We start from the raw sequence: 27,567 nt of genomic DNA on the forward strand, positions 1-27,567 counted from the left end.
ACTCTAGCCTTGGAAGATTGGAGAGTCGAGTTTAAAACTCTCAATATATCATTAGGGTAGCCCAAGGTCCCTTCTTGTCAAGGAAGACTAGCTGATTCCAGGGGGAAGGAAAAGCAGAATCTAGGGCACCTGTAAATCCCTGTAGTTTTGTGCTGTGGGTTTGTAGCTAATTATATAGCAGGCAATAGTAATATGTTGTAGCTCTGTTGGCATACTTGTTTCAGAAAGAGCAAAATCTTCCAGCAGAGCCAAGAAGGGGCTTTAAAGGGGCTGCCAATGAATGAAGCCACGATCATTTTATTGTAAACGAAAGCTCTGCAGTGGAGTCTGGGCATCTGAGCTGCAAGGAGGTGGGGGGGGAGATGCCAGTAGAAATACATGGTTCAGATGTGTTCTACAGCTCTTGATCTGGATTCTCCTGCAGAAGCATAGTCGCACAGGGAGACCACCACTGGTCACAGCCAGTCAAATTGCTGTTTCTCCTATGGTACTGCTGTTAGTGACTGCTAGTAGGTTATTCAGCCGACCTCTTCTGATTCTGCTTTGCTGCCTGATTTCAAAAGATTTGCCCTATCCTGGCTCTCAGTTACAGCTTGATGTAACCACTGCTTGTTTGCATGCATCCCCATCATTTTCATATAGGGTCTTTTTCTTCCCTTCCAGTTAGAAGGCAAAAGAATCAGGAGCATTTTTATATGATAAAAGATTTATGTAGGGCCAGCTAGAATCAAGCAAAATGAAATTCAGCTGGAAGGGATGGTAAAAGGCTCAGAGAACTTGTGACTGCCAGAGAAGTTGGTGTTCCTTAAATAAAGAGGGTTCAGCCAGAAGGCAGCAACTCTGACTTTGCTTTCGTATTGAAGCAGGCTCTCCAGCCATTCTAGGCAGGCAGGTCAGTAAAATCAGAGGTGACTTAATGCCGAGCACCTCAAAATTCAAAGGATTTCTCTTGTCCTTTTTTAAATTTAGTCAATATTGATGTGGAATGCTAGCCTCAGTAGCTGAGATGAGAAAATGCCAGGTCTAGATTCTGGTTTTTGACACCATATTTAGCAGTGTCCTTGGAAAGCTTCCCCTTTGGTTTCTCAGTGATCACATTTGTAAAATGGAGCTAATCTACTGGAAGGAAAATGATTCTAACATTTTTCACAACATTGTGAATGAAGATTCATCATCGTAAGTGCTCTGAAGAGCCTAAACAGGTGTCTTACAAGTGAATTTATACTCTTTTTGTATTTGAAAATGCAATTGATTGCCTTATCAGAGATTGAGAAATTTGATTATTTTTGCGTGATGAGTATGCAGTGAAATGTGGCAGATTTTATTTTATTTTTAGCTATATAAAGTGGGATATTTGACTCATACAATCTCTACGTTTGTTGGTTATTTTTGTGCAGACCACTGAGCTAGCTTTCTACTGTATCACAATAGTGTGCAGTATGCCACGTCGGTCATTTTCTTAAATTGATCAAATAGCCCCTGTATAGAGTTACAAAATATATAGATGATTGTTTTGGACGTGGCTAAGTATTTACCTGGTAGTAGAGAGTTTAACCTTCCTTCTCTGCTCGCCTCCCTGACAGACCCACAGAATCTTATTCTATTGATACCAAAGGGGATAAGCTGACTCTAAACTTACCTCCTAAGTGATTGATTTGAGGCCAGTCCTTTAAAAACTGGAGATGTTGGGAGTTTTGTTCTTATCCCATACTGTGTAGATGGTGCATAATTCCTATAACAAAGCAGCAGGGGATTTCCCGTGAGAGCTTGAGGATTGCTGATGGAGAAGGGCTGGCTTTTTGTTGGTGGTGTTCTTTTCAATTCAGGCCTTTTTCTGCTGAAAACTTGGCCCTCATCCTGTGAAGACTCCCTAAGGGATTAGAGTAGTCACAGAAGCAGTGAGACCATTTTATTAGTGAAAAATATTGGTTAACAGTTGAGAGAGACTATACTGGTTTTTAAATTCGAGAAACCTGGATGGAAGGAGCCTGAGATTGCTTTGGTTGTAGGGTTCTTCTCTCTGAACTGAGGCTTATAGTTTAGAGACTGCAGGTGGCCCTTTTCTTTAGACTCCTTTTTATATCTTAAAAGGAAGACTTTCCTATATTTTCATTAGCATTTACTGTTAGTTTTCTGCTTCTGCTCTAGAACCTCTGCGTACTTTTTGTTTGTTGATGAGGGCCAAGTGCATTATAACTAAGGACCTCTTGTAAAATGAAACTCATCCCCCTGAATGAGAGGCTCAAAGACTCCAAACAGCAAAGGTGCAGGTTTTTGCACTCGGAGGTGGCTCTTGCTGCCTTATGAATTTGCTCTGTGATACAGGTTTGATGCAAAGAGCATTGCTACTCCCAAATCACACGAGGTATACAGTGTGTGTGCAGCGATATGTCATAGTTCTTTATTTACATGGCCGGCTCAGTCTGTTCTGCTCCTTTCGCTGCCATGGAAAGTGCATCATTTTCCTCGCACTCTCCTCCTTCCATATACCATCAGCACCACCCACTATGTTCTGCCCATTAAGTCCCCTGTGTGCCAGAAAACCCCAACAATGATTAAACGCTGATAAAAGAGTGTTAGAAGGTTAAGATAATCAACCCATCAGCCCCCTTATAGGACTCCTAAATTGTGGGTGGTAAGTATAACTTTTCCCTTTTAACATTGAAAATAAGGGTTTGATTTTTTTTTTTTTTTTTCAGTTGAGGAAGTGACTGAGGTCAAATTAAAGGGGGAGAAAAAGCGTTGGTGTCAAAGACCAAAGAGAAGGCAGGAGACTTGCTTTTCACTTTCCATTCTTATCCTAGTCTTTCTTTCACGATTTGGAAATATTCTTTCTCAGGAAATTCTAGGGCTAGCCAAATTTAGGTTAAGGTTTTATTTATGGAAGGCCTAGAGATTTTAAGCTTACAGCAATTTTTAAAAGTCATTATTTCCCTAAATTCATTTCACTTAAAAATTATTAATTAATTCATTTTTAACAGTCTATACCACTCTAGTCATAGAATCATTAATCATCACATTCCTGCATGCTTTTCAGTTCCTTTAAGCTCCTATGGCACAGAGTATACTCCTTTCCTACACCACCTCCTACCCCCATCCCAGCCCAGTCTACAGGAGGAAGAGCAGGGTTAAAGAGAATTAGAAAAGGGAGCTGGGAGCCCAGGTGCCCGGCTTCTTTTCTCTAGAGGAGAGTTTGTAGGTTCATCACACATCCTAGAAAATCAATTAAGGTGGGAGAGGCTGTGGAATCAACTTCTCTGAACCTCCTTATTGCATTTTTAGTAAAATAGGAACAAGTTAAGAAGATTCTCTAAGAATTTTGTCGAGAATTATATTTCTTGTTGAAGCTTAAGATAATATACCATATTATACAGCTTTAATTTTCATGAGCCTGTGGTTTATTCTTACTCTGAATTATTATTTTGTAATAGAGCTATAAAAAATACTCCATGGTAAATACATTTTGACCCTTTCCATCAACAGCTGCTGTGGTGAGGTAGGTCAGGAGGCGGAGGCACCCGGGGGGTTGAAGGGTAATGAGCACTTAATTATGTCTGCCGAATGCCAGAGCTGCCACGCTGGGGCTCCTCACGACTGGTCTGTATCTGCTCTGACAATTCTTTTATTATGGCTTGCACTAACCTATCAATAACTAACTGTGGTTGTTTAATTACAGAGGGAACATCCCCACGCTAAACAGGTACCGTATATTTAGTTTTTTTTGTTTTTTGTTTTTTCTCCAATTAAAAGCACCTTTTAGGAAAATCAGGGGAAAAAATAACACTACACTTGACAAGCTAACATGTTATCTTTCTGCTAGGGAGTCCTGAGCTCCCCTTTGGACATACTAAATTATTTTTTCTGTTTGGAAAACATGTCTTCAGCTTTTCTTCAGCCATTCAAAAAGCAGTCCTTGAAAAGCCTCAGTATGGAACAGCTCCCGTCTAGCTGTGTACAATAGGGGAATCCTCTGCCCGATGTTCAGCTTTGCTGTAAACATCTTATTTTGCTAAGTTCTCTGTTTGGGGCTTTCAGAGGAGAAACCCTTACAGTTACTCCTATCCTGGCAAATTGTTCATCAGTTTTTCAATTTATATTTTCTCTAATTTGCTTCTCCTTTTAGAGGAACACACATGCAGAAATAGCTGATCTCATGTTTTATCAGTTTGTTAGCTATTTTTCTATAAAGTGTTATGATGCTATGAAAGTCAAGTTTTATTTTAGACATGTAATGAGATTACATTGGAAGAGTGTATTTGAAGTTTTGATGTGTGTAGCCCTGTGAAACGTTTCCAGACCAGTAATAACACAAGTGGTATTTTAATATTTTGATTTCCTTCTGCTCCTGAGCCAAGCAAGGCAACACAATGCAAGTTTGAGAGGATAGCAATTCTGACTGGAATCCACAAAGTGCTTAAAGCCGTAACATGTTGGTGCTGATGTCTTTGTAGATGATCAGTTATTTGTTGAAATATTTATAGGCTTATGTTTATTTTGTCCCTCTCCCTTTAAATATTAAGTAATCAAAACTGTGTATAGCTTTTGGCATCCAATTTGGATGGGGAGAGGAAAGGGAGTGTTTTGTTTGGTCCTCTTGTCTGCTCTTGAAGAGTGGGCTTGCTTCACTCCTGCTTGCCTTTAGCTGTCCTGGTCCAAGAGCATAGTAGTGGGAGAAACTGAAATGTGGGCATTTCCGATGGGGTTCAGTTGAGTGAAAAAGATTCTTAACCCCATGTTTGCCTCAAGCATAGACTGTTAGCATCTTCAGAGGGGGTTTCCTTTAAGGGTTATCTGGATTCTCTTTCCTGTCTAATGCCAGGCAGGAAGAAAAGATACAATGCCTCACAAACTTGCTCCTTTACTAAATATATTTGGTGGTCCTAGAAAAGAATGATAGCACTTCTGAGTTCATACAGCTCTGAATCCCAGTTTCTAGTGAGCACCATGTGTAAGACTTGCTTGATGTGTGTTTCATTTGTCTGTTTCATTCATGGTATCAATGGTTTCATCTTCCACTCTACCTTCTAGTCCCTGGTACTGTCAAAGTTGAAGGACTTTTTCATAGTCATCATTTACCGAAGGAATAAAAACCAGGAGTGTCAGTCTCTAATAGTCTGTGTGAGCAGCACTCCCATTCTGTAAACAATTCCATTGCCTTTTATAATTACAGTTCGCAACAGAGTACGCTATGTACCCAGATCTATAGCCCACTTTGCTGGCTCTCTTGCCCCCTGCAACACTGCAGGCAGTGCACTTCAAGGAGATTTTTGAGCAGCTCCCCAAAGTTCAAGTGCCATTGCCTTGCTCTGAACGTGCTTCAGATCAGTATGCCAGTAACATGTTGGGCAAGTCCTGGAGGCATCCTTTAGTTTGGTCCTTCCTAACAGACTGTCCTGATTGACTGGGCATCACAAACACTTTACAGTAGTATCTGTCAGTACATACTGCTGAGGTGCCTCAAGGAATATCCAGATTCATTATGTTTTTAGATTGAACAAATCAGTTCTCTTTGAGCATCTCCGTTTACACTTGTTTGTCATGCTTATACATACTTTGAAACCCATGCTCTGCCCTTTTGTATCTTGCTGGGATTCATTAAGGGCTTTCAATGAAGATATGTTTACTTTGGTCTAGAAATGTGTTTAAATATAAAAAAGGAAATTTTGCAAAACTGTCTCTCTTTCAAAAAGGGAGAAGCTATAATCCTCATAACTGCGCTCCCCGTCAGCCCATTCAAGGAAAAAATAGATACCTCAGTAAAGTTGCTTTTACAGATTGTTACTTGTTTCTCTCTGATGAATTGTGTTCTTTATGATTTACTGAGCCATTCCAAATGACTTAGAGTTGTTGATACGCATATATCTATCTGTGAATAATCTATTACAATTCCTAGAGAAAAATGCCTTAAGTGTTGCCTAGTTATAGCTCACTTGGCTTGTTTACATCCTTTTAAAAGAGGAGATGTTTTAAGGAAGGGGAAGATGCAGGATGGTTTTTAACCCCTATATGCTATTCATTCGTTAGACATGTCATGATGTCATGGTATTAAAACCACCATGATATTCCTGACAGTCCTTAGATTTTTATGTGGAGAAATTTGGGGGGGGGGGGTGATTGGTAAAAAATATGGTTTGTGTGAGGGGAAATTGCAGTGGAAGGGTTCATGTGAATCTAGCAAGATGGCCTTACCTATAGGTGGGTAAAAAACCAAACCTGCTCTGCAACCTGACCCTGCTTCAGTTTCCTCCCAGCTCCTTTTCCCTGTTGTGACTCTCCCAGTCCTTGTTCCTACTCTCCTTGTCTAATGCACTTGATTGAATTACCATTTAGAATGTCCTTCTCCTCCAACCTCAACCACTATGGCATGACTCATGTAGCTAGTGTCAGCGACGTGCTGCTGGACAACTCATTCACTCCACCGTGTCAGCGGATGGGCGGAATGGTCTCTTTTCGGACTTTTGAAGATTTTGTCAGGTAAGGCACCATGGAACTGTGTCTATACAAGAGGAGCCTTGGGCATCTCAGCTTTGTTCCAAATGAATAGAGGTCCCCTGATTAGCCACGGGCCAGCTAAGGAGATGTAGCCCTTGCGGTATATGCTGTGGGAGAGGTGTAGGTCCTTCCCTTTCCACCTCTGTGCAGACTCTACAAGCCTCTACTTGTTTTATGAGCCTGGTCAGAAAAAAAGAAACAAACAAAAACCATCTTTTCCTTAGTAGCTAACACAAGAAACTGTCTGCTCTGTGATGAGTGAAATGTCAGGAGAAATTAAACACAACACTAGAGTGAGCCCCACCAGAGACGATACATCTTTCGATTAAATGCATTCAGCATCTATCTCTTGATGTATACTGATGCATTACCCTAGGGGGAGGGGTGATTACGTTGGTGTCACTGCTCTAGTCCCAGGCTCTTTCAGTTACTTTAAGACCGATGATGACAGCAGCACTGCTCATATCTTACATATGAAAAAAAAAAAACAAAAAAGCTTCAGATCATTCTTTTTTAAAAAGAAGAAATATATATGGTTTATTAAAGTTTAAACAATCCATCCTCCTAATTTCTGCCACTTGGTGAAATTTTGCATGTCACCTCTAGCCACTGGTGATTCTATTCAGTTGACAATTGAGTGCAGGGTAGGATAGATTATTCTTTTAGACAGAGCTGGCAATGGCAGCGTTAGTTTCCTGCCACTTAGATTTTCTGCCACTTGGGTTTTCATCGTGGCTGTTTCTTTGGTATTTTTCAGGATCTTTGATGAAGTGATGGGCTGCTTCTGCGATTCCCCACCCCAAAGCCCCACGTTCCCTGAGGCAGGTCACACATCTCTATATGATGAAGACAAGGTATAGTGTCCCCTTCGGGAGACTGCTTTGCTCCTTCAGATACAGGATTTGTACTATATACTCTCTTTCTGATTGTAGAACATTGTAGGGAAGAATTCATCTTTTTACCCTACTTTATATTATTTAATTTTATATGCCTCATCAAAGTATTTTTAGAAACAGGTGGAATATAAATTCTAACCTAAAAATAAAAACCACTGTATTAATCATGGAATCCATAGCGTAGAATGAGGCTGTCTATATCCATTGCAGCTGCCTCTAGGTCTCTGAATGTTGTTTCAAAGACTTGAGCTTTGATTGCTTTAATTCTTACTCAGTAATGGCTTGTATATTTGCAGAGCAGTGCGTTCGTAGTCTTCAAGGAATTGTGGACTTTAGATAGTAGAAAAAAATCGACATTTTGTTTAAAATTTTGTCCTTTTATTAAACCCTTCTTTCCCTTCTTTTCATTTCTCTGCAAACACATCCTGTTTTTTCCCTACCAGGTTATTTTCCCATGGTTTGATACTTCCACTGTTTAGAAATATGTTATATGGGAATATGTTCAGATGGCTTCTTTCACTCATTTTCCTTTATATTCTGTGAAGAGATATTGCAAATGGTTTCATTCGATTCTATTGGTGAAAAAGTTGAGACATAGTGGTCTTCAAGTTCATATCAAGCCAAGATTTGGGGCCGCCTTTAGCTAATGCCTTTGCTGCCTTATTTTTTTAAAGTTAGGTGTCTTTATTTAATCTCCATTGTGGGTGTTGGGCAGTGGTTTCATTTTGCTTATTCATACTAGCAGAAAATGTCCTGTGGGCCATATCTGTCTTTCAGGTATCCTACCAAGTACTATAACTTCTCTCCATCTCTGTATTAGCCAGCCTCCTAATTTCCTTGCCTTGTGTTCTTGGGTTACAGATCCCCAGGGATGAACCAATTCACATTCTGAATGTGGCTATCAAAACTGACTGTGATATCGAGGATGACAGGCTAGCAGCTATGTTCCGAGAGTTTACCCAGCAAAATGTAAGTCCTCAGTTGGATGGAAACTGGTGATGGCCACTTTCCTTCTCGCTGTGTGTCATATCCATCCTTTTATCAGTTGCTACATATAAGGCCTATCACTGATAACGGCTATGTCTTTAACATAGTTCTGCTTGTAGGGGTAAAATTCCGAAGTGATTCAAAAGTATAAAATGCATATATTTTTTTATGTCAAGAAATTTGGACCTCAAATGTTTAAAATGTTTTAAGGAAGGGAAGTTGTATTCCTGAATCTTTTCCAGAGCTCCAGTCTGGAACTTCCAGTCACCTGCGGAATTCCTTTTGGTGACTTAACTCTGCATGTCTAGGCCCAAACTCCCTTCAGGCACCCTCTGAGCCCTTCCATCCCAGCCTTGAAAATATCAGTTATACTTCCATCCTCCTTGCAATTTTTTTTTTGCAGTACGTGGGCCTCTCACTGCTGTGGCCTCTCCCGTTGCGGAGCACAGGCTCCAGACGCGCAGGCTCAGCGGCCATGGCTCACGGGCCCAGCCGCTCCGCAGCATGTGGGATCTTCCCGGACCGGGGCACGAACCCGTGTCCCCTGAATCGGCAGGCGGACTCTCAACCACTGCACCACCAGGGAAGCCCCTCCTTGCAATTTTATGTCACTTGGATATCTTGTGTTGACATCAAACTCCATATAGTTTAAATGTAAATTCCTATCATTTTCCTTCCTCTTCTGGTCCCCCTTCTCCCCTATCAAAAAGCTAAACAAAAACAAAAAAAAACCAAGTAACCAAACCCTTTGCCCCCAATCATGCAGAAATCATTGACTTCTTCCTTTTATTTGCTGTTCCATTATTCTACCCCTCCCTTCCTACCCACCTTTCCTTCCTTCCTTTCTTCCCTCCCCCTTCTTTTCAGTTTTTAAATTTCCACTGCCATCTTTCTAGTTTATACCCTTCCTCACCTTATACCTGAGACACTGCAACAGGTTTACTTGTGATCCTCACCCTTCCCCTCCAGATAGTTTCCATTCTGCTCACTACCACAAAATTAAATGTCTAAAATGCCCCCTTACCAAGTTACTCTCCCACTCAAAAGTGACTCTCTCTTGCCTTCAGGATACCTCCTTACCTTGATATTTGACATCAGCCTATTAATGAAGGCTAACAATCTAGCCTCTGCTGTTCCATGAAAAGACCTAAGTCTTTATCTCATCTACCTTGTTTGCTTGATCTCTTCTACTGCCCCTTATCTGGAATGTTTTCCTCTTTCATTCTTTCTTCCCTCCCTCCTTCCCTTCTCTCCGCCCTCCCTTCTTTCTAAATCCTGCTTGTTTTAAGAACTGTCTCAAAATTTCCCTCTTTTATGAGGACTTCTCTGCGTAGCCCTAACTAAAATGTATTCTTCTCCCTTGAATTTCTAATTGGTCAGCATAAATTGATTAACAATAATAATTCTTTTTATTTTTAAAGACTGTATAAATTTTTTTATTTGCACCTTACCACAGTCCCACGGGGTTAGATTAGTCAGGAATTATTTCAATTGTACATCTGGGGAAAAGCTCAAGCTCGAGAGATTAAGGCCCTTTAATCACCAGCTGGTAGATGATAGAGCAAAAACTAGAATTTAAGGCTTTGATGCCAGCTCTACGGGGCACAGATCTTCCTCAACTGCCCTTAATGACAAGACCTATGTGTGTTCTTTGAATGGAAAGCACCTAGTCTGTAGTGCTTGTCATAAAGAAAGAACTCAATAGATTTTTTTTTTTTAGATGTTGGGGGTAGGAGTTTATTAATTAATTAATTTATTTTTGCTGTGTTGGGTCTCCCGTTTCTGTGCGAGGGCTTTCTCTAGTTGTGGCAAGCAGGGGCCACTCTTCATTGCGGTGCGCGGGCCTCTCACTATCGCGGCCTTTCTTTTTGCGGAGCACAGGCTCCAGACGCGCAGGCTCAGTAGTTGTGGCTCACGGGCCCAGTTGCTCTGCAGCATGTGGGATCCTCCCAGACCAGGGCTCGAACCCGTGTCCCCTGCATTAGCAGGCAGATTCTCAACCACTGTGCCACCAGGGAAGCCCCTCAATAGATTTAAAAAAATTTAATTCAGCAGTATAAACAATTAGTGCCATAGACATTCACATCATATAACGCTAATGGTTGATACCCAGAAAAAGATGGTAATTTTATGCTTAATGTGTGTCATAGCATTTTCCCCATGATGCTGTCACAGCACATGAACTGACTGTGGGATTGTGGTGAGGAAAGGTCCTTCCAGAGAAGTAAAAGTAGGAGTCATGCCTCGGAATTTTTCTTTAGAAGAGAAATCTAACTTCCTTCTTGCCCTTGACTCATGCATGACCACATAAAATTAACCTGAGACCAGTGACCAAGGTGACCTTACTTGGAAGAGTCCTAATGTTGTGCATGGCTACTAATGCTGTTGCTTGATGGAATAATCTATGAGAGTTCCTTCCCAGGTTTTGAGGCACTAATTGATTGTTTTGACCTCAACTTTAGGCTTTTTATTACCCTCAGTTCTAAGTGACATATATCATCACACCTTGATTTAAAGAGGCAGTTTCTTCATTTTCACTATGTATATTTGTAACATTAATTGATGATAAGAAATTACCTTTTTCCTTTACTGAACTTGTAAACTGAGGCATAGAGAAACCCAGAGTCTGCCTGTGGCTGTTCAGTAGGGAAAGGGTAGACGGTGCCAACATTCCAAGCTTGAAGAAGCTATTTAGTGCATCACGTGCCGTGCTTATCCAGGCATATTAGGCATTTTCACCTACTTGTTGTGAAAAAAATATAAAACAGAAAAGGAAGCAAAAGCAATTTTTAAAAAAGCTGAAGTGATAACTAGTTTTGTTTTTCACTTCATGATCATGCTCCTAGCAGTTTAGAAAAAGTTGTTTTTTTTTTAAGCACACATTAAACTATCAAATAGGTTGATCCAAATTGTCCAAATAATCTTCTAGTCCCAGCATGTCTTTTTTTCTCTCATAGAAATTAGGGTCATATATTTGTAAATGACTTGTGGAGGAGATTGAAGCAGCCAGTGTAAATGGAGTTTCTCCAGGTGCTGACGCCTAATCGCTGGGTAATAGCTGTGGACTTGCTGTGAGACCCGCATTATTACAATGTAATCAGAATCCTGTTGCTCTGCTGTTATTGTCAGCCACTTGTGGAATTTTTAAAGCAATAACAATTTTGATTTTAAATTATGGCATTATTAAAGTTATTTTCTTCCCTGGCCAGAACATAGCTATTGATGCTTGTCTCTGAAGGACTTGGCTGTAGTGGAATTCTTTGTTGGTGTCAGAAGAAATGTTTCTGTTCCTTGGCACACTGAGAGTCAGAGAAACACCAACCGCCCCACCCCACCTCTTTCTTCCTCCCTCCCTCTCCCTTCCCTCCCTCCCTCCCTCCCTCCCTCCCTCCCTCCCTCCCTTCCTTCCTTCCTCCCTCCCTTCCTCCCTTCCTCCCATCCTCCCTTCCTCCCTTTCTTTTCTTATACTACAAATACTTGGTTATTTACCCTAATGGGTATGATACCAATCTTTTTTTTTTAAATTAATTAATTTATTTTTGGCTGCACTGGGTCTTCGTTGCTGCACGCAGGCTTTCTCTAGTTGTGGTGAGCAGGGGCTACTCTTTGTTGCGGTGCGCCGGCTTCTCATTGCAGTGGCTTCTCTTGTTGCGGAGCACAGGCTCCAGGCACACAGGCTTCAGTAGTTGTGGCACATGGGCTCAGTAGTTGTGGTTCGCGGGCTCTAGAGCACAGGCTCAGTAGTTGTGGCGCATGGGCTTAGTTGCTCTGCAGCATGTGGGATTTTCTCGGACCAGGGATCGAACCCGTGTCCCCTGCATTGGCAGGCGGATTCTCAACCACTGTGCCACCAGGGAAGTCCCCCAATCATTTTTAAATGTAGTTAAACCAAAATTTATTTATATATGACCTGGGAATTTATTATTAGGAAATTAATTTTTTCCAGTTATCTTTTGCTTATCCTGTTAATTTTGTTACTAAGCAACGCCATAGTAAAAAAGGAAAAATAAGAGGAAATGGTCCAGGGATGTGCTTGTTTATGAGGGATAGCCAATTTGGATTTAAAAACTATATAATATCAAGAAAGTTAAGAATTGGCTTATGGATATATCTCTCGGTTAAAGAATGTGATAAAATTAAAGTCCGGGTGTAGGTTGTGAAAGTCCACATATTTTTTCTATTTGTGTTATTCATGTATGTTTTCAGGTCATTCAGTGGGTGGGATTGCTTTTCTACTTGCTGCCATGTAGCCCCTCTTTATTAGGGACCTTTAAGAGCATGTCTTTTACTTAGCTCATTAATCTGTTTCTTTGTCTCTGCCTTTTGAGATGAGAGAGCAGTACAGGATAGAGGAAGGCTTAGAGCCAAAGGCCCAAGACTCACGTAAGGGGCTGTCTTGAAACTGCTGGTCTCTTCTAATATATCGCTTGCCTGTACCAAGCGGAAGTATGAATAATCACTAAATTTAAAAGCCTGTTAGACATTGTTTTTAACAACTTTTAAAGAGAATCTTTTTAAAAATACCTTCATATAAAGTAGGGAGGAAATGTTTTAGAGCTGAAAAGGTTAGGATTTGTTAGGTCGAATTCTGGGAATGCTGTATCAGATGGTAGGTGATGTCTATAGTCTAAATAACAGTTTAGTACTTGAATTTTCCGTTTTATGGAAATTCTTCTTTTCCCTCTACCTGATTTCGTTTAGCTTCTATATCAGTATTGATCTTCACATTTAAATACAAGCCCACCAGTGTAATTTCTATAAGCAGAAATTGTGTTAAGATCTACCTTGATATGTATCAGTCCTTAGAGAATTTAGGTGGCCTCATGTGACCTTTTCTCCTCCAGAGTTCTCTTTCAGTTTTGTCCAGGTCAGTATTTAAAACCCATTCTGTAAGTCTTATTCCCAGGAGCCAGGTTGAGATTTGTTTACTTGCAAATTTGAAGATACTGAGTCAAGACATAGATATCCAAAACAGTGCTTAGTGCGATCACAGCCTTCTGAGGACTGAATGGGCTAAAATTTAGGATGAATGGAGATCTCATCTAGCTTCTGTTTTTGCATGTTTGTTTGTAGAAAGCTACCCTGGTTGAGCATGGGATCCGGCGCCTTACTTTCCTGGTTGCACAAAAGGTATTGGCATGTGAATTATGCATCTCTTTAATATTTCTTATGCTGCTGCTAGAACTTTAAAAGTGAAAAATGGAATTATAATCATATGCTTACTTGTAGAATTTATGCAAAGAAATAACTGTTTTGGTATAAATTTAATCAAGAAAAAGCATTAAAGTCATCACCTTTTACTCAACTGGTTTTTAATTTTATTACTAATTGCCCTCTTCTTCTGTTTTTCCTTCCTTTCTGTCTTTTATTTGAAAGGATTTCAGAAAACAGGTCAACTATGAGGTGGATCAGAGATTTCATGTAAGTAAGAGCAACAGTGGTGAAAGATTACTTACTGTTTTATCTGTTACCTGCTGATTATTTAGAAGGGCTGGTCTGATGTTTGGTCCCTCTTCTTTGAAAAAGTATTATAATGAATATTCAGTTCTTCTATAGCGTATTCAAACTAAAGGGTTTTTTTTCTCCTCCTTTTCTACCCTATAATGAATTCTCAGTATATGTCTGAGAAATAGTTAAGAATGAGCACATGCATTTATCCAGATGAATAAGGTAGAAGCAGGAGCTAACTACTAATTTCTTCTGTGCACACAGCGAATCAGTAATCCAGGACTGCCAATCGTACTTGGGGTCTTGGCTTCTACCAAAGATGGATTCAAGTTCTGTTATTGAGAACTGTCAGTTTTGAAGAACAATCACTTATTCTTAACAGAACCCAAGTTGGTGTTTTCATCTTACATTAATTCTAGGAGGAGGAAATAAATAAAAATTAAGTTGCTTTTTCTCCCATTTAACTGAATTAACTACTAATATTTATGAGTTTAAAATTTTTATTGAAAAATTTTAATAAAGAGAGCTAAGTTAATAGCCTGACATCTGAACTGTGGTGTATATATATGTGTATGATCATACGCAATATGATTATAGCAGTGAGGTCAAAAATCCAGTTTGCAGTCAAGATGTCATTCTCCAAAATGGCTGATCGGAGTCACAATATCTCTTTAAAAATTGATCCTAACGTGGTGAAGTAAGATTCCAAAGGATATTAAGAAGTCTTAATATTTCTGATGAGAATTTTATTTTGTTTTTAGCAATTAAAATGATTAAGTTAGTTTTCAAGCCCTGCTCAATGGCAATAATGAAGATAACATTTGGGATGCTGGAAGGGACTTCCTAAGCTCAAGGACCTGTGTGTGATTGCTTTTATTGCCCTTTTGTTTATTAGGTCTCTAGCACTTGACATTTTGTTTTCCTTCTCACGGTTCACCTTGTTGGTCTAGTCTATAGAGAAACAAGAGAGCCTAGCCTGCAGGATAAAGAGCTAGGATTTTCTAAAACGCTTTAGGAAATGTTGTGGACTCCACAATGCCCCTGTGTTATTGATGTCAGGAAATCAAGCAGAGTGCAGATATATATCAATCAATAACTGTAGATAGGAAACTGGAGGCAGTGGAGAAGTATGAGGAGCTTAAAGAGAACCCTGGGGCTTTAGGAAAAAAAATAAGGAGCTTAGAGAATAAAATTGATACTTGGGGATAGAGTATGAGAGCCCATGAATAAAAACTATAGCTGGTAGATGCTGATCAGAACTCAGGTAGACATGCTGGATCTGGGAAGAGTATTGGGCTAGGTTCTTTAGCGTTAATGTGATTTTTTTTTTCTTTTGTAACTGACTTTGGAATAATGCATTATTCTGGGGAATAATACTGAATTTGTAAAATTGTTTTCCTTTTTCCTAATGGTTCAGACACAGTCTTTGTTTCTATAGCACATGAACTGGTTTTTTATAATAGGCATTCTATGATAAATTAAAACTCTCCACTAAAATTTTTTTAAAGCCAAAGCACTTAATTCTCACGGACATTGTTTTTTTTTGTTTTTTGTTTTTGATACTTTCTATCTTTGAATCTATATCCTGTCCTAGAATACATCTATAGATTTAAAACATTTTTTCTCCCTGCTCTCTTAATATTTCTGGATTTAGGTTGAATAGGGACATGTCTAAGCAAAATCTGCTAGGAAATGAGCCCAGCAGGGGGTCTTTCTGGGACTCATCGTACAGTTTCTATTTGTAGTGGCATCAAATGGGAAATCAGTTAAATTATCAAGTGACTTGATTTGTCATAAGTGTAGGAAAGGTTGTTTTAGGACGTAGAGAACATTAAGGTTTTAGGTATGGACTGGATTTGCTCTGAAGAACTGGATGGCTGAGGAGTTGGGGTGTTTTTATGTTAGGCCCCTGAGAAATGATTAGCGGTTACACATGGGGCAAGGGCAACTATTACTGAACTCTGGCCAGGATCTTCAATATCCAGGAATCCTTGGCAGGAGTTGTACAAATCTGGGGCTCACTGTCATGGTGCTGCTCTGAGTTCCTCTGCTGGTGGTAGCTTGAAGGACGCTTAGTCTCTGTCACGTCATCTTGTGTGCTTCGCCCATAGTTAGTATAGTGTGAAAAAGTGGAAGCTTTCTGGAAGTGTTAGAGATGAATCCCTTGACCTCTCTGGCTTCTTGGTAATCCACTGTGATGTATGCAGCCTCCCCTGTTCTACACTGCGAAATCCCTATATTATTGAATAGAAGAGGGAATGTGCGCAGGAAGGGGCAAGGAGAGGAGGAAGGTTACCAAGTTTGGTTCAAGAACAACATTGGCTGGTGTGGAAGGAGGCAGCCGTGCTGTTACATAATCATCGTCTCTCAGACTGCTTCAGAACCAGAACAAGGCAAAAGAGGGCCAGACCGCATTGGGGTTCCTAGAGAGTGTGTTTATTGTTAGGTGTTTGTTCACATGCCAGCGAAGGCTGGAATTATTTCCAAAACTTAGTTGTTTAATCACCACAGTCCCCAAAGAGCTGTTCAGCTGAATGTCTGCTGCTGCCTAAGTCTCTTGGTTCTACGTGGAGACTGTTCTGAGCGGGCAGTAGTCACCAGCATTAAGGAGGCTTGGTGTTGAGTCTGTTTCCATAACCATCTAATTAAATCAAGTACCCATAATGGGACTTGCATAATTGCTTAACATTGATTATTTAAACAGAAAGTTTGAGGAAAAACAAGTCTAGCCTTGTAAATATCTTCTTCATATTAAAAAAAAAAATTGTAGCCTCGAAAGCAAAAGAACAGGCTCTTTGAATTTCTGCAGCTATATAAGCTGCAGTTCTCTAGTTTTATGAGTATTGTCTTTATCCATTTCACTCACATTTCACATCTAGAATTCCAAAAAGTGCAGCAGAAGGTGTTTAATTGGAATATAAGTATTACTTTATGAAGCTTTCCATATTTTTTCCAGCAAAGTTTTGTTAAGGATACTAAAATGCATATTTCTCGGATTTCTTACCCTTTTGCCACCTAAACAAAGCATTAGGTCTAAACCACGTGATGAGATTCCAAATCACTTCTTCATCTGTAAGTTTCCTTTTGTTTCTTGTTTGTAAGATTTCATGAAATTTTTAAAAATTCTGCTGTAAATCACCTAGGAGATAATTGCAGTTTTACTGATTTTATGTGAGTGACTCCCACTTTAAATGTTTTGGATCGTTTGCGCCTGAAGGAAGAGCCCGCTATTGAAAACAGTTATCATGGTTAGTAGTTCATTTCTTTAAAAATAATTGATATGTCAATTATATCTCAATGAAGCTGGGAAAAAAATGGTAGTTCTGTTTGCTAGTGGATCAACTATTTGTTTTTCAGAAGGTTTGGTTTGAGATTTTGTTTTAATTACAGTCTATATAATTAGTTCTCAGTGTGTTGAGGTAAAAGAGAATTGCACCAGCAAGCTTCCAATTTCTTCATCTCATTAGGTTTTTAACACGATTATTAGTATCATAATCAGCTATGATGTTTTCTGTTGCAGGTTTTCACATTCTCTGATTTGCAGGGTGTCTTGATTGGCTAATTTAGGCAAATTATTTTGATTGTCCTGATGATGGTTGGCTGATTAGAACACAGCAGGGGTATAATTTCTTCCTGAGAAATGTTGCATTCTTTTGTTTTTTGATACCAGCACACTAAGAGCGGTTTTATTTGTGTACATTCAATTATGATATTTGCCTATAACACTAGTAGAATGCCTGGAAAGCAATTACATTACTGATGGAATAAGCATGAATGCTGTTAGTGGAAAAATTGGCCACGTGAGGATGTGGTAGGATGAAGGAATTTATTAAAACTACAGAATCAGACTTTTGGATTTCTTCTTTTCTGTGTTTTCTGTATTTCTGTGATTTTTGAATGCCAAATAAAAGCGACTTTCTATAAAGGTCCTCAGACTTTCCTATCTCTTGAAGAATTGTTCATTAATCCTGGTTTCCCGTTGCATGGAAGTTCTTGCCATCTTCTGTTCTGAATGCTTCATGCTAAATTGAGGACTTTACTGTGGAGCTAAAAATTTATTCAAAAGTTTAAGAACATTTGTTCATGTCATCTCATAACACCTTTTTTCTTTTTGGCTGTGTTGTGTCTTCACTGCTGCGCGGGGCTTTCTCTAGTTGCGGTGAGCAGGGGCTTCTCTTGTTGCGGAGCACGGTCTCTAGGTGCGCGGGCTTCAGTAGTTGCGGCACGTGGGCTCAGTAGTTCTGGCGCACAGGCTTAGTTGCTCCGCGGCACGTGGGATCTTACCAGACCAGGAGTCGAACCTGTGTCCCCTGCATTGGCAGGCGGATTCTTAACCACTGCACCACCAGGGAAGTCCTCATAACACCTTTTCTTAGCTAACCTTAATGAAAGTGATTTTTCTGATTGGTAGTCTTTGCCCACCTCTGCCAAGAATTCGTCAGTCTTTTTCATTATTTGTAGTAAAGATATTTATTTCCATTCACTTGTTTGCTTTTTGTGCCTTTCAGTTACTACACATTTTCTTAATTGCATTAGTAGTAAATAAAATGTTTCTTGCTTACTTTTGTTATGTTTTTGAAGGAAAATCATTTTGTTCCTACCACTATACACACTTGAGTAAATGGTATACTAAATAACTATTTTAGTTAACTAATTAAAGTTATGGAGGAATAGAGGAGTGTGTGCTTGAAAGATTGTATCATTACTTTTCTTGACTTTTCTTTCAGAAAATTTCATGGAAGGACTTTGTTACCCTTCCTTTTTTGACTTGTGTTACTTTTTAGCTAATGCTCTGAAAGCCATACCTCTTGAGAATAAAACCAAAACAGAGACTATATAAAGCCCTGAGCATGAAATCTACTGACAGTTCAGCTCAACATCTTCCTGCTTAACCTTGAAGTCATCCCCATGCTCTTCATTATCATTCAGGGGGAATTAGAGAATTATTTAGGACAGAACACCATCAGTACAAGATCAGTGCTGTGTAAATCCACTTTCAAAGGGCTTTTAAAGACCCAAGCCTGGACAAGTGGTTTCCCAGCCTTGCTAAACAAGCTCCTAGAAGCCTATTAAATGCCATTTTACAGTTAAAATGCCAAGGAAAATGTAAAAAGATTTATTAACTGTGCAAGGTTTAGTTAAGGTGAAGCCTAAGACCTGTGGAAAGTATTCAAGTTCTCCATCAACTCAAGAGCCACAAGTTTTGCTTTGTTTTTTGCTTTTTTTCTTTAAAGTTTTAATTTCTGGGGTTTTTGTTTTTTGTCTCATGAAAGAGAAGTCCTCTAAATAAGGAATTTGGATTAAAATAAGAATAGAGAGACTTCCCTGACGGTCCAGTAGTGAGGACTCTGCACTTCCACTGCAGGAGGCTCGGGTTCCGTCCCTGGTCAGGGAACTAATGTCCTGCAAGCTGTGTGGCACAGCTGGGGGTGGGGGTGGGGGGGAGTGGGGGAGGAGACAGGGAGGGGAAGAAGAGATAGGTGACACCCTACACTTAAGAGGTAGAGATGAAAGGGCACAGGCTCTGGCATTAGACAGACCCAAGTTCACCTTTGGGGGTCACAATACTTTCCTAAGAGGTTGTTGAGAGCACTCGGCGGTCAACACATGAGAGCGCCTGCCACCTACAAGGCTTTCAGTTCATGTTTCCTTCATGGTTCCTGAAGTTCATTGAGGGGTATGTAGGCAGCTAGTCCTGGTCTCTCTGCCTCGTACCAATAAGTGTTTGATTACATTGCACTCATAATGAAGAAGATTCCTTAGTAAAACCTCCTATAGAGGCAAATAGTAATGACTTGATTCCAGCACTGCCAGTAGAGCTTCCCATCTGAGAAACAGGGGTATTTGGTGTTAATAAGTTAAATTTCAGAAACTAATGGACTCTGCTAATTGAATTCATCTTTGTTAATTAATAAGGTTCTGGTAAATTGGTTGCTTTCTTGTGTAATGCCCTGCAAAAGAGCAGTAAGACCTAATGATTACACGTTCACTAGTTCCACCCCATTCTTTCCTATACATATAGTGGTATGAACCAAAGTAACATCTTGCACTTTTCTTTGTCTTGAAATGTCATTGTTTAAACCTTTGAAATTGTTGACTTAAGAGTGAATGAGGAAAAAAAACATGGATTGGGGATTCTATGCTGTCTGGCTAGTTTACATTTTAAGAGTTTCTTAAGGAGAAACTTGGGAAATCAGTCCAGTAAGTACTATTGCAGTGCTGCAGAATTCAGGTGTATTGGTCTTATTTGCCAGGTTCTGCCAAGAGCAACACCCAAGAAGACTTTTTCCACTTGGGAGATGAAAAAATACATATTTTTTCTTTCCCTAGAAGAGGGTAGCTATTAAAGTTAGGTTAATATATGTGGTGGTTCTCAAATTTGTAAGTGGGGTCAAAGTGATGGTTACCCAGAGGATCATGCATATTCCCCAGGCTAAGCCCAGGTAAGGAACATGTTTTCTAGGCACTTGTCTTCTAGATGCTTGACAGTTTCTGTACTATGTATTTGTCCCCAAAGAGCCATATATATGAAGGACTGACACATTTCCCCCACTTCTTTAACACAGAGAGAATTCCCTAAGTTTTTCACATTCCGAGCAAGGGATAAGGTAAGAACTGATTTTTTTCCTCTTTTTTTTTTAAATCTTTGTTTTTTCCTTAAAAGCCCAAGAGTAGCTTATCTTTGCCGTATTTCTTGCCATTCTCCTTCCTCTAATTGAACGTATGCTTCCCTTTGCCTTATATGTGTCTTAGAACTAATAAAGGCTCCCTTCTGAAAGAGTTTGGTTTAGGAAACAATCAAATGTATTGACCTACCCAAAGAAAGTGATAACTTTCAAAATCATCTCTATGCCTTAGGATAATCCTAATGATGTAATAGTAGGATTATTCTTGTCACCCACGGACAGTTCGTTTATCCTCAGGTCTTATTTATGAGCATTTGTTTTTCAGTTTTAAAATATAAAATTTCAGACCATGTTGGTTTCTTCCTACTACCAGCTTATGTTTTTGGCTCTCTCTCTCCATTCACTCAATGGACATATACCCTTTACATGTCTAGTTTCAACAAAACATACAGTAAATGTCAGTACAACTTTTAAAAAAGGTAGGTAAATAATTATGTATGGATATAGGATGTCCAGAGCCAAATATCTCTATTTTTAAAAATTGTATGTTTGTTTTCCAAGTATTTACTATGTCCTTTTTACTCTGCCAGAAATGATAAGAGTATAAGACCTGCCCGTAAGCGTTTTAGACTAGTTGGGTAAAACTGAAATATTGGTATGTGAAATAGATATTAATGTGAAGCAGTCTGGTTTACTGTTTTAAAAAAATGAATTATGAAGGCTTTAAATGCTACAGGAAATCTGAGGGAATTGGTGTTTTTTGTTTGTTTTTAATGGAGAGCATCACCACTTGTAAAAGCGTCAACGATGAAAGCTTGCAAAGTAAACAAGGACTTTAGTGCCTAATCTTACGTAAGCGCTAGCATTTTCCTTGTATGTAGCTCCTTTTTTTTTTTTTTTTTTTTTTTTTTTTGCGGTACACGGGCCTCTCACTGTTGTGGCCTCTCCCGTTGCGGAGCGCAGGCTCAGCGGCCATGGCTCACGGGCCCAGCTGCTCCGCGGCATGCGGGATCCTCCCAGACCAGGGCACGAACCCGTGTACCCTGCATCGGCAGGCAGACTCTCAACCACTGCGCCACCAGGAAAGCCCCTATGTAGCTCCTTTTTTGACTCACTGGCACATCATAGCTTATGTTTATATTTTTAAGCATCTGTTTTACATACACTTTCATAATATAATTTTGTAACTGCCTTTTGTGAGCTGTTTTTTCTTGCGTTCAGTTTGAGGAAGATCGAATCTACCGTCACCTGGAGCCTGCCCTAGCTTTCCAGTTAGAGCTGAACCGGATGAGAAATTTTGACCTTACTGCCATCCCGTGTGCTAATCACAAGATGCACCTGTACCTTGGAGCAGCCAAGGTGGAAGTGGGCACAGAAGTGACAGACTACAGGTTCTTTGTCCGTGCAATCATCAGACATTCTGATCTGGTCACCAAGGTGGGTGCTGTACTTTAATGGGAAGTTATCCCTGAGGGAAGGGACAGAGAAACAGGCATGGGTCAAAATCAGGTTTTCCTCTCTTGAATCAAGGCTCTTGTTCCCTTTTGTCCTACTCTCCAATAACCAGCAGAAGTGTGAGAGTCATTTCTCTCACAGAAGTAAATATTCCATGTAATGAAGGGCTTTTTCCCCCTTTAATTTAAGTTGTCTTGGTAATGGAAGCATGATAGTACTTGCTTGAGAAAATGAAAAAGCATGCTAACAGAGAAATCACAGGGAAGGTTAGAGGATGATAGAGGATAAGGAGAAAAGTTAGAGGTGACCCCATCGTAAACCTGTCTAGAGGTGGGGTGCTTTCTGTACATAGCAAGGTGCTTGCTGGTGTGTTAGTTGTTACTGCATCCTATAGCTGTAACCTTTCTGCAGTTTTTCCTTTCTAAACTGCTCTGTTTGCCATATGTGAGATATAACCCTAGTGGGGTTACTGCTCTGGGGATGCCCAGCATCTCCACCTGTTGGAAGGAAAGGATACATAAGAGGCAGGAGGAAGGTCTGGCAGGTCTTTATCTGACCCTTGCCTGCCCCTGCTGCCTGTGATCATTGGGTTGACCCTAGGGAGAAAGGGAAGAACATCTGCAGCAGGTGCCTTATGACTTGTGACATGCTACTGCTTAAGTATGTATAACAGCTGTTTCTTTTTTTTTTAACATCTTTATTGGAGTATAATTGCTTTACAATGGTGTGTTAGTTTCTGCTTTATAACAAAGTGAACCAGTTATATGTATACATATGTCCCCATATCTCTTCCCTCTTGTGTCTCCCTCCCTCCCACCCTCCCTATCCCACCCCTCTAGGTGGTCACAAAGCACCGAGCTGATCTCCCTGTGCTATGCGGCTGCTTCCCACTAGCTATCTATTTTTACGTTTGGTAGTATATATATGTCCATGCCACTGTCTCACTTTGTCCCAGCTTCCCCTTCCCCCTCCCCATATCCTCAAGTCCATTCTCTAGTAGGTCTGTATTTTTATTCCCATCTTGCCCCTAGGTTCTTCTGATCATTTTTTTTTTGATTCCATATATCTGTGGTAGCATACGGTATTTATTTTTCTCTTTCTGACTTACTTCACTCTGTATGACACACTCTAGGTCCATCCACCTCACTGCAGATAACTCAGTTTCGTTGCTTTTTATGGCTGAGTAATATTCCGTTGTATATATATGCCACATCTTCTTTATCCATTCATCTGTTGATGGACACTTAGGTTGCTTCCATGTCCTGCCTATTGTAAGTAGAGCTGCAATGAACATTTTGGTACATGACTCTTTTTGAATTATGGTTTTCTCAGGGTATATGCCCAGTAGTGAGATTGCTGGGTCGTATGGTAGTTCTATTTTTAGTTTTTTAAGGAACCTCCACACTGTTCTCCATAGTGGCTGTATCAGGAGGGTTCCCTTTTCTCCACACCCTCTCCAGCATTTATTGTTTGTAGATTTTTTGATAATGGCCATTCTGAACGGTGTGAGATGATATCTCATTGTAATTTTGATTTGCATTTCTCTAATGATTAATGATGTTGAACATTCTTTCATGTGTTTAACAGCTGTTTCTTTATTGCCTCTTTTAAAACACATTAATGTTGGTGGTGATTTTCTTTCCTGCATAGGAAGCTTCCTTTGAATATCTACAAAATGAAGGGGAGCGGCTGCTCCTAGAAGCCATGGATGAGTTGGAGGTCGCTTTTAATAATACAAATGTCCGGACTGACTGCAACCACATCTTCCTCAACTTTGTGCCTACAGTCATCATGGACCCTTCAAAGGTACATTTCTCCTTAGCTTCTCTGCCAGCACTCGCCAACACAAGCAGAGAGATTCATTCATATTTCTTTGCACTTGGACCTGGAAATAGGTACTCTCGGTCAGCTGATTGAACACTTGATCTTTAAAGTTTACAGAATGCTTGTAGGACTGGGTTTCTGGGATGGAGTCAAAAATGTGCTATTAACCATTGAAAGCAGACCCCCAAACTGAAGGTGGTACGATGTTAATAATGCTGGTCACTTATTTGCAGTAGAAAAATGCAAAACTTCTTCCTCTTTTTCTGTTGGTACCTGTTTTATGATATTTGCCGTGATAGCAGTCCTATTTTATTTAATTCCCTAGGATTTCTCATCTGGAATAACTAACTTTGCTATTATAGGGCATTTTGGCAAAATTACTGCTTCTTTTCACAGGTTACCTGGTGGCCTTAGGGAAGTAATACACCTTCCCAAAGTGTCTAACTTAGTTCTCTTTAGTAATTTTCCATGGAGAGAGAATTTGGTTGATATGGAATTCGCATATATTTATGTATGTTTTCTTCCCTGAGGCTCTATTCTAAAATGCATTCCATATAATTTAAGGAAGGAAAACAAGGTGATTCTGTACTTGACCTTTTATCTCAGGTGTAATAAAGACAGGTTGCTCTCTGTTTCTTTTCTCTCTAACCTTTTCATGCTATTTTGGAATTTGAATAGGAGAACCCTTTCTCCTATTGTAGGCATGGACTTTTGCTTTTTGAACTTAACATCTAAGACCTGAGAAATCGTTTTCTACTTTTTTTCTTCAAGACTCCAAACTACTGATGGGTTGCTTTGTCTGTCAGGAAAGTCAAGGGCAGGACTACTCATTGAGTTTCATGAAGTCTCATCATCCAGTTTAAGTAAAGGTTCTCCTGGGCATTCTGGGACTGATGAAACTAGAAGACTTAAAACGTGCCCTGGACACTATATAACTATATATATTTGTAGATATGACCTATCATTTCTCAATGAGTTTTTGCTATCAGCCTCTCTGTTTCCACTCCAGACACTCATATGCCCTGGCTCTGTCTTTCTAATCATAGATAGCTGTCAATTTCCTGTATATAGAGATGTTGACTTTTGTTCCCTCGAAAAAAGAATGGATAGATATCTCTTGGTTAACAAGCAAGTGTGGGAATAGAGACGTTAACTCCTTGAAATCCATTCTAAGAGCAGAAAAAAACTACAAGGGTGGCACACACTTCTGAAGAGCCACAAGAGAAGGGTGGTATGAAGTTTTTTTAAAAGATGTTCTGGGCTTCCCTGGTGGCGCAGTGGTTGAGAGCCCGCCTGCCGATGGAGGGGACGCGGGTTCGTGCCCCAGTCTGGGAAGATCCCACATGCTGCGGAGCGGCTAGGCCCGTGAGCCATGGCTGCTGAGCCTGCGCGTCCGGAGCCTGTGCTCCACAACGGGAGAGACCACAACAGTGAGAGGCCCGCGTACCATTAAAAAAAAAAAAAAAAAAAAAAAAAGATGTTATAAGAACTTGAGAAAGGATTTTAGAGAGATACTTAATTTAAGAAAACATTAATTTTGAGTAGTATGTCCTAGCTGCATGTAGCGCTATTGGAAAAAAATTCTTTTTTGCTTTAGTATGTCAATAAGGAAAAATCACATCTAAGGCCATTTGGTTAAAATAACTCGCCAACCCCTGAAAACTAGGGGCACTAAGCTGTCTTGATATAAAGCTTAGAGCAACGAGGGAACATCTTCCCCATCTACTTAAGTCTCAGTTGGACTTGGCAGTGACCAAGTTTCAGAGCTCTGTTTAGAGAGAACATTCTAGCACCACCTACAAATTGCCTTTCTGTAATTTGTGCAATTTACCAAGAAGCATATATTATAAAGTTTAATAAAATTGTATGGAAAAAAGTTCATGGTGGTAATTGCTATGCTGATTTAAGGTCCTGAAAGTGCAATGAAACATAGTTACTGTGCATATAACTGCTACTTAATAGCTGTTTAACTAGAGATTTTATTCTTATTTGGGGCTTTCTCTTAAATCCCATTTGTAATTTTAGATATTGCAGATCTTTGACATACAATATGAATATAATTGGGAAAGGGGAAGGGAGTTGCGCGGATTTGGGTGTCGTGAGCCAGAGAAAACCACTCAAATGCCAGACCAGCATGAAATTGTCCCTGACTTGCAAGAGTAGGGTTGGGGAGAAACTCTGTGACTTTTTGTAAGGAATGCATGGAGGACACATCTCCGGAAGCCAGCATCTTTTCCCATTCCTCCCTCGCCAAAGATGGGCAGACCCAAAACAGGTCCTAGTTACAAGGGATTTAAGTTTTGTGCTTGGCATTGTGTTTGTGTCAGATTGAGGAGTCTGTGCGGAGCATGGTAATGCGCTATGGAAGTCGGCTGTGGAAGTTACGTGTCCTCCAGGCAGAACTGAAAATCAACATTCGCCTGACACCAACTGGAAAAGCAATTCCCATCCGCCTCTTCCTGACAAACGAGTCTGGCTATTACTTGGACATCAGCCTGTACAAGGAAGTGACTGACTCCAGGACCGCACAGGTACAGTAGTCAAGCAGGCTCCTCAAAGTTTTGACTTGGTCCTAGAGAGAAGCCACTTGTCCTTGTTACAGAAAGACCCAAACTCACAAATCCCATTGTTTCACCTAGTGGGGTTATCCTCTCTTAGCTTAAATGGTTGCATGAATTTGAAACACTTCATTTGCCTCATATGATGTGCCACTGTCCTAATCATGGATGTTATGAAACCCTTAACCTTTTGTCATGTATTGGTGAGCCCTAACAGGTGCCAAGGGAACCTGACTCCACAGGTAACTGCAGTTTAGGGCTCTTTTTTAGAGGGCTCTTCGGCTACTTGAGCAGTCTTGTCTTTTCTGATCTGATTTGTCCTTGTTCCCATTTTCAGCCTATTTAGACCACTCATTGGCAAGTAAAGGAAGGGGAATTGTTGAAATATGAAATATCTCAAAGAAGGAAAATTTCAACGTAATATAATAATAGCTTTAGCAATATCAAGCAGTGACTTTATCTTATTTACCCTTTATTCCATTTACATACATTATCTTTCCTTCAAAGAGTTCAGAGTATCATATATCTGTAAAAGAGCAAAGTGGCAAACTTTAACCCATTTTTTCAGATAGAAAAATTGAGAATATGAAAATGGAAAGTGACTTTCTAAGTAGATTGGTTCTGTGATAACAAAGAATTCCCTTTTAATCTGTTTTACCACCTTGGTTTCTCAATATTTGGGCCATTTGCTATGATACAGGATTTAGCTCAGTTTACTGTTGCTCACATCTTTTTAAGAACTGGGATGTTAATTGTAGGTCTCTGGCCTGAACTTGGGAAATGCCTCTCTTCTCATTAAAGGATGAACTTGCTCCTTTGTATGTGTACACAAAGGTCTCATTCTGTTCTATGCATTGGGTGACAGAAAGAGATTATGTGTCTCTTGTTTTTATATATGTCCTTTTAAATCTGGGAACAGCAGTAAGAAAAGATATTTTTTGCCGGTATTTTGAAGATGAAAATTCTAGGTTTGGACAGTTGTCAGAGCGACCTTTCATTTTGTGCTTTGATTCCCAGTTAGATGGTCAGAGAAACCTATCATGTGAGAAGTGAACAGTTAAAACAGAGAGAAAGAGTGCACAAGAGTGCAAGGGGTGAGCAAGAGAAAGAGTATTCAATAATTTTTTGCTGCATTTGATGTTTTCAGGACAACCTTAAAGACATTTTCAGTCAAAGCTTTCCATGGGCAGGGATGTTTTTAATTAACTTCTGCAGTGGCGTCAAGGCAGATCTATTCTTGTGAAAAATAAGATGGCCACTTGAGATTTTAATGTTTTTTTT

General features: G+C 39.9%; 1 protein-coding gene across 1 annotated transcript in view; it reads left to right on the forward strand.

Annotated features, from left to right (window-relative positions):
* The window catches only part of ACACA (acetyl-CoA carboxylase alpha), a 237,910-nt gene that overhangs the window by 120,132 nt on the left and 90,211 nt on the right, over positions 1-27,567 (forward strand). Inside the window, exons 30-39 of the mRNA XM_065897277.1 lie at positions 3,677-3,700; positions 6,331-6,474; positions 7,250-7,346; positions 8,250-8,357; positions 13,449-13,505; positions 13,752-13,796; positions 20,390-20,431; positions 21,671-21,886; positions 23,555-23,710; positions 26,056-26,259. Coding sequence (XP_065753349.1) covers positions 3,677-3,700; positions 6,331-6,474; positions 7,250-7,346; positions 8,250-8,357; positions 13,449-13,505; positions 13,752-13,796; positions 20,390-20,431; positions 21,671-21,886; positions 23,555-23,710; positions 26,056-26,259 — 1,093 coding nt within the window. The remainder of the gene's footprint in view (positions 1-3,676; positions 3,701-6,330; positions 6,475-7,249; positions 7,347-8,249; positions 8,358-13,448; positions 13,506-13,751; positions 13,797-20,389; positions 20,432-21,670; positions 21,887-23,554; positions 23,711-26,055; positions 26,260-27,567) is intronic.

The sequence above is a fragment of the Phocoena phocoena genome, chromosome 19 (assembly GCF_963924675.1).
Source record: "Phocoena phocoena chromosome 19, mPhoPho1.1, whole genome shotgun sequence".
Classification (NCBI taxonomy): domain Eukaryota; kingdom Metazoa; phylum Chordata; class Mammalia; order Artiodactyla; family Phocoenidae; genus Phocoena; species Phocoena phocoena.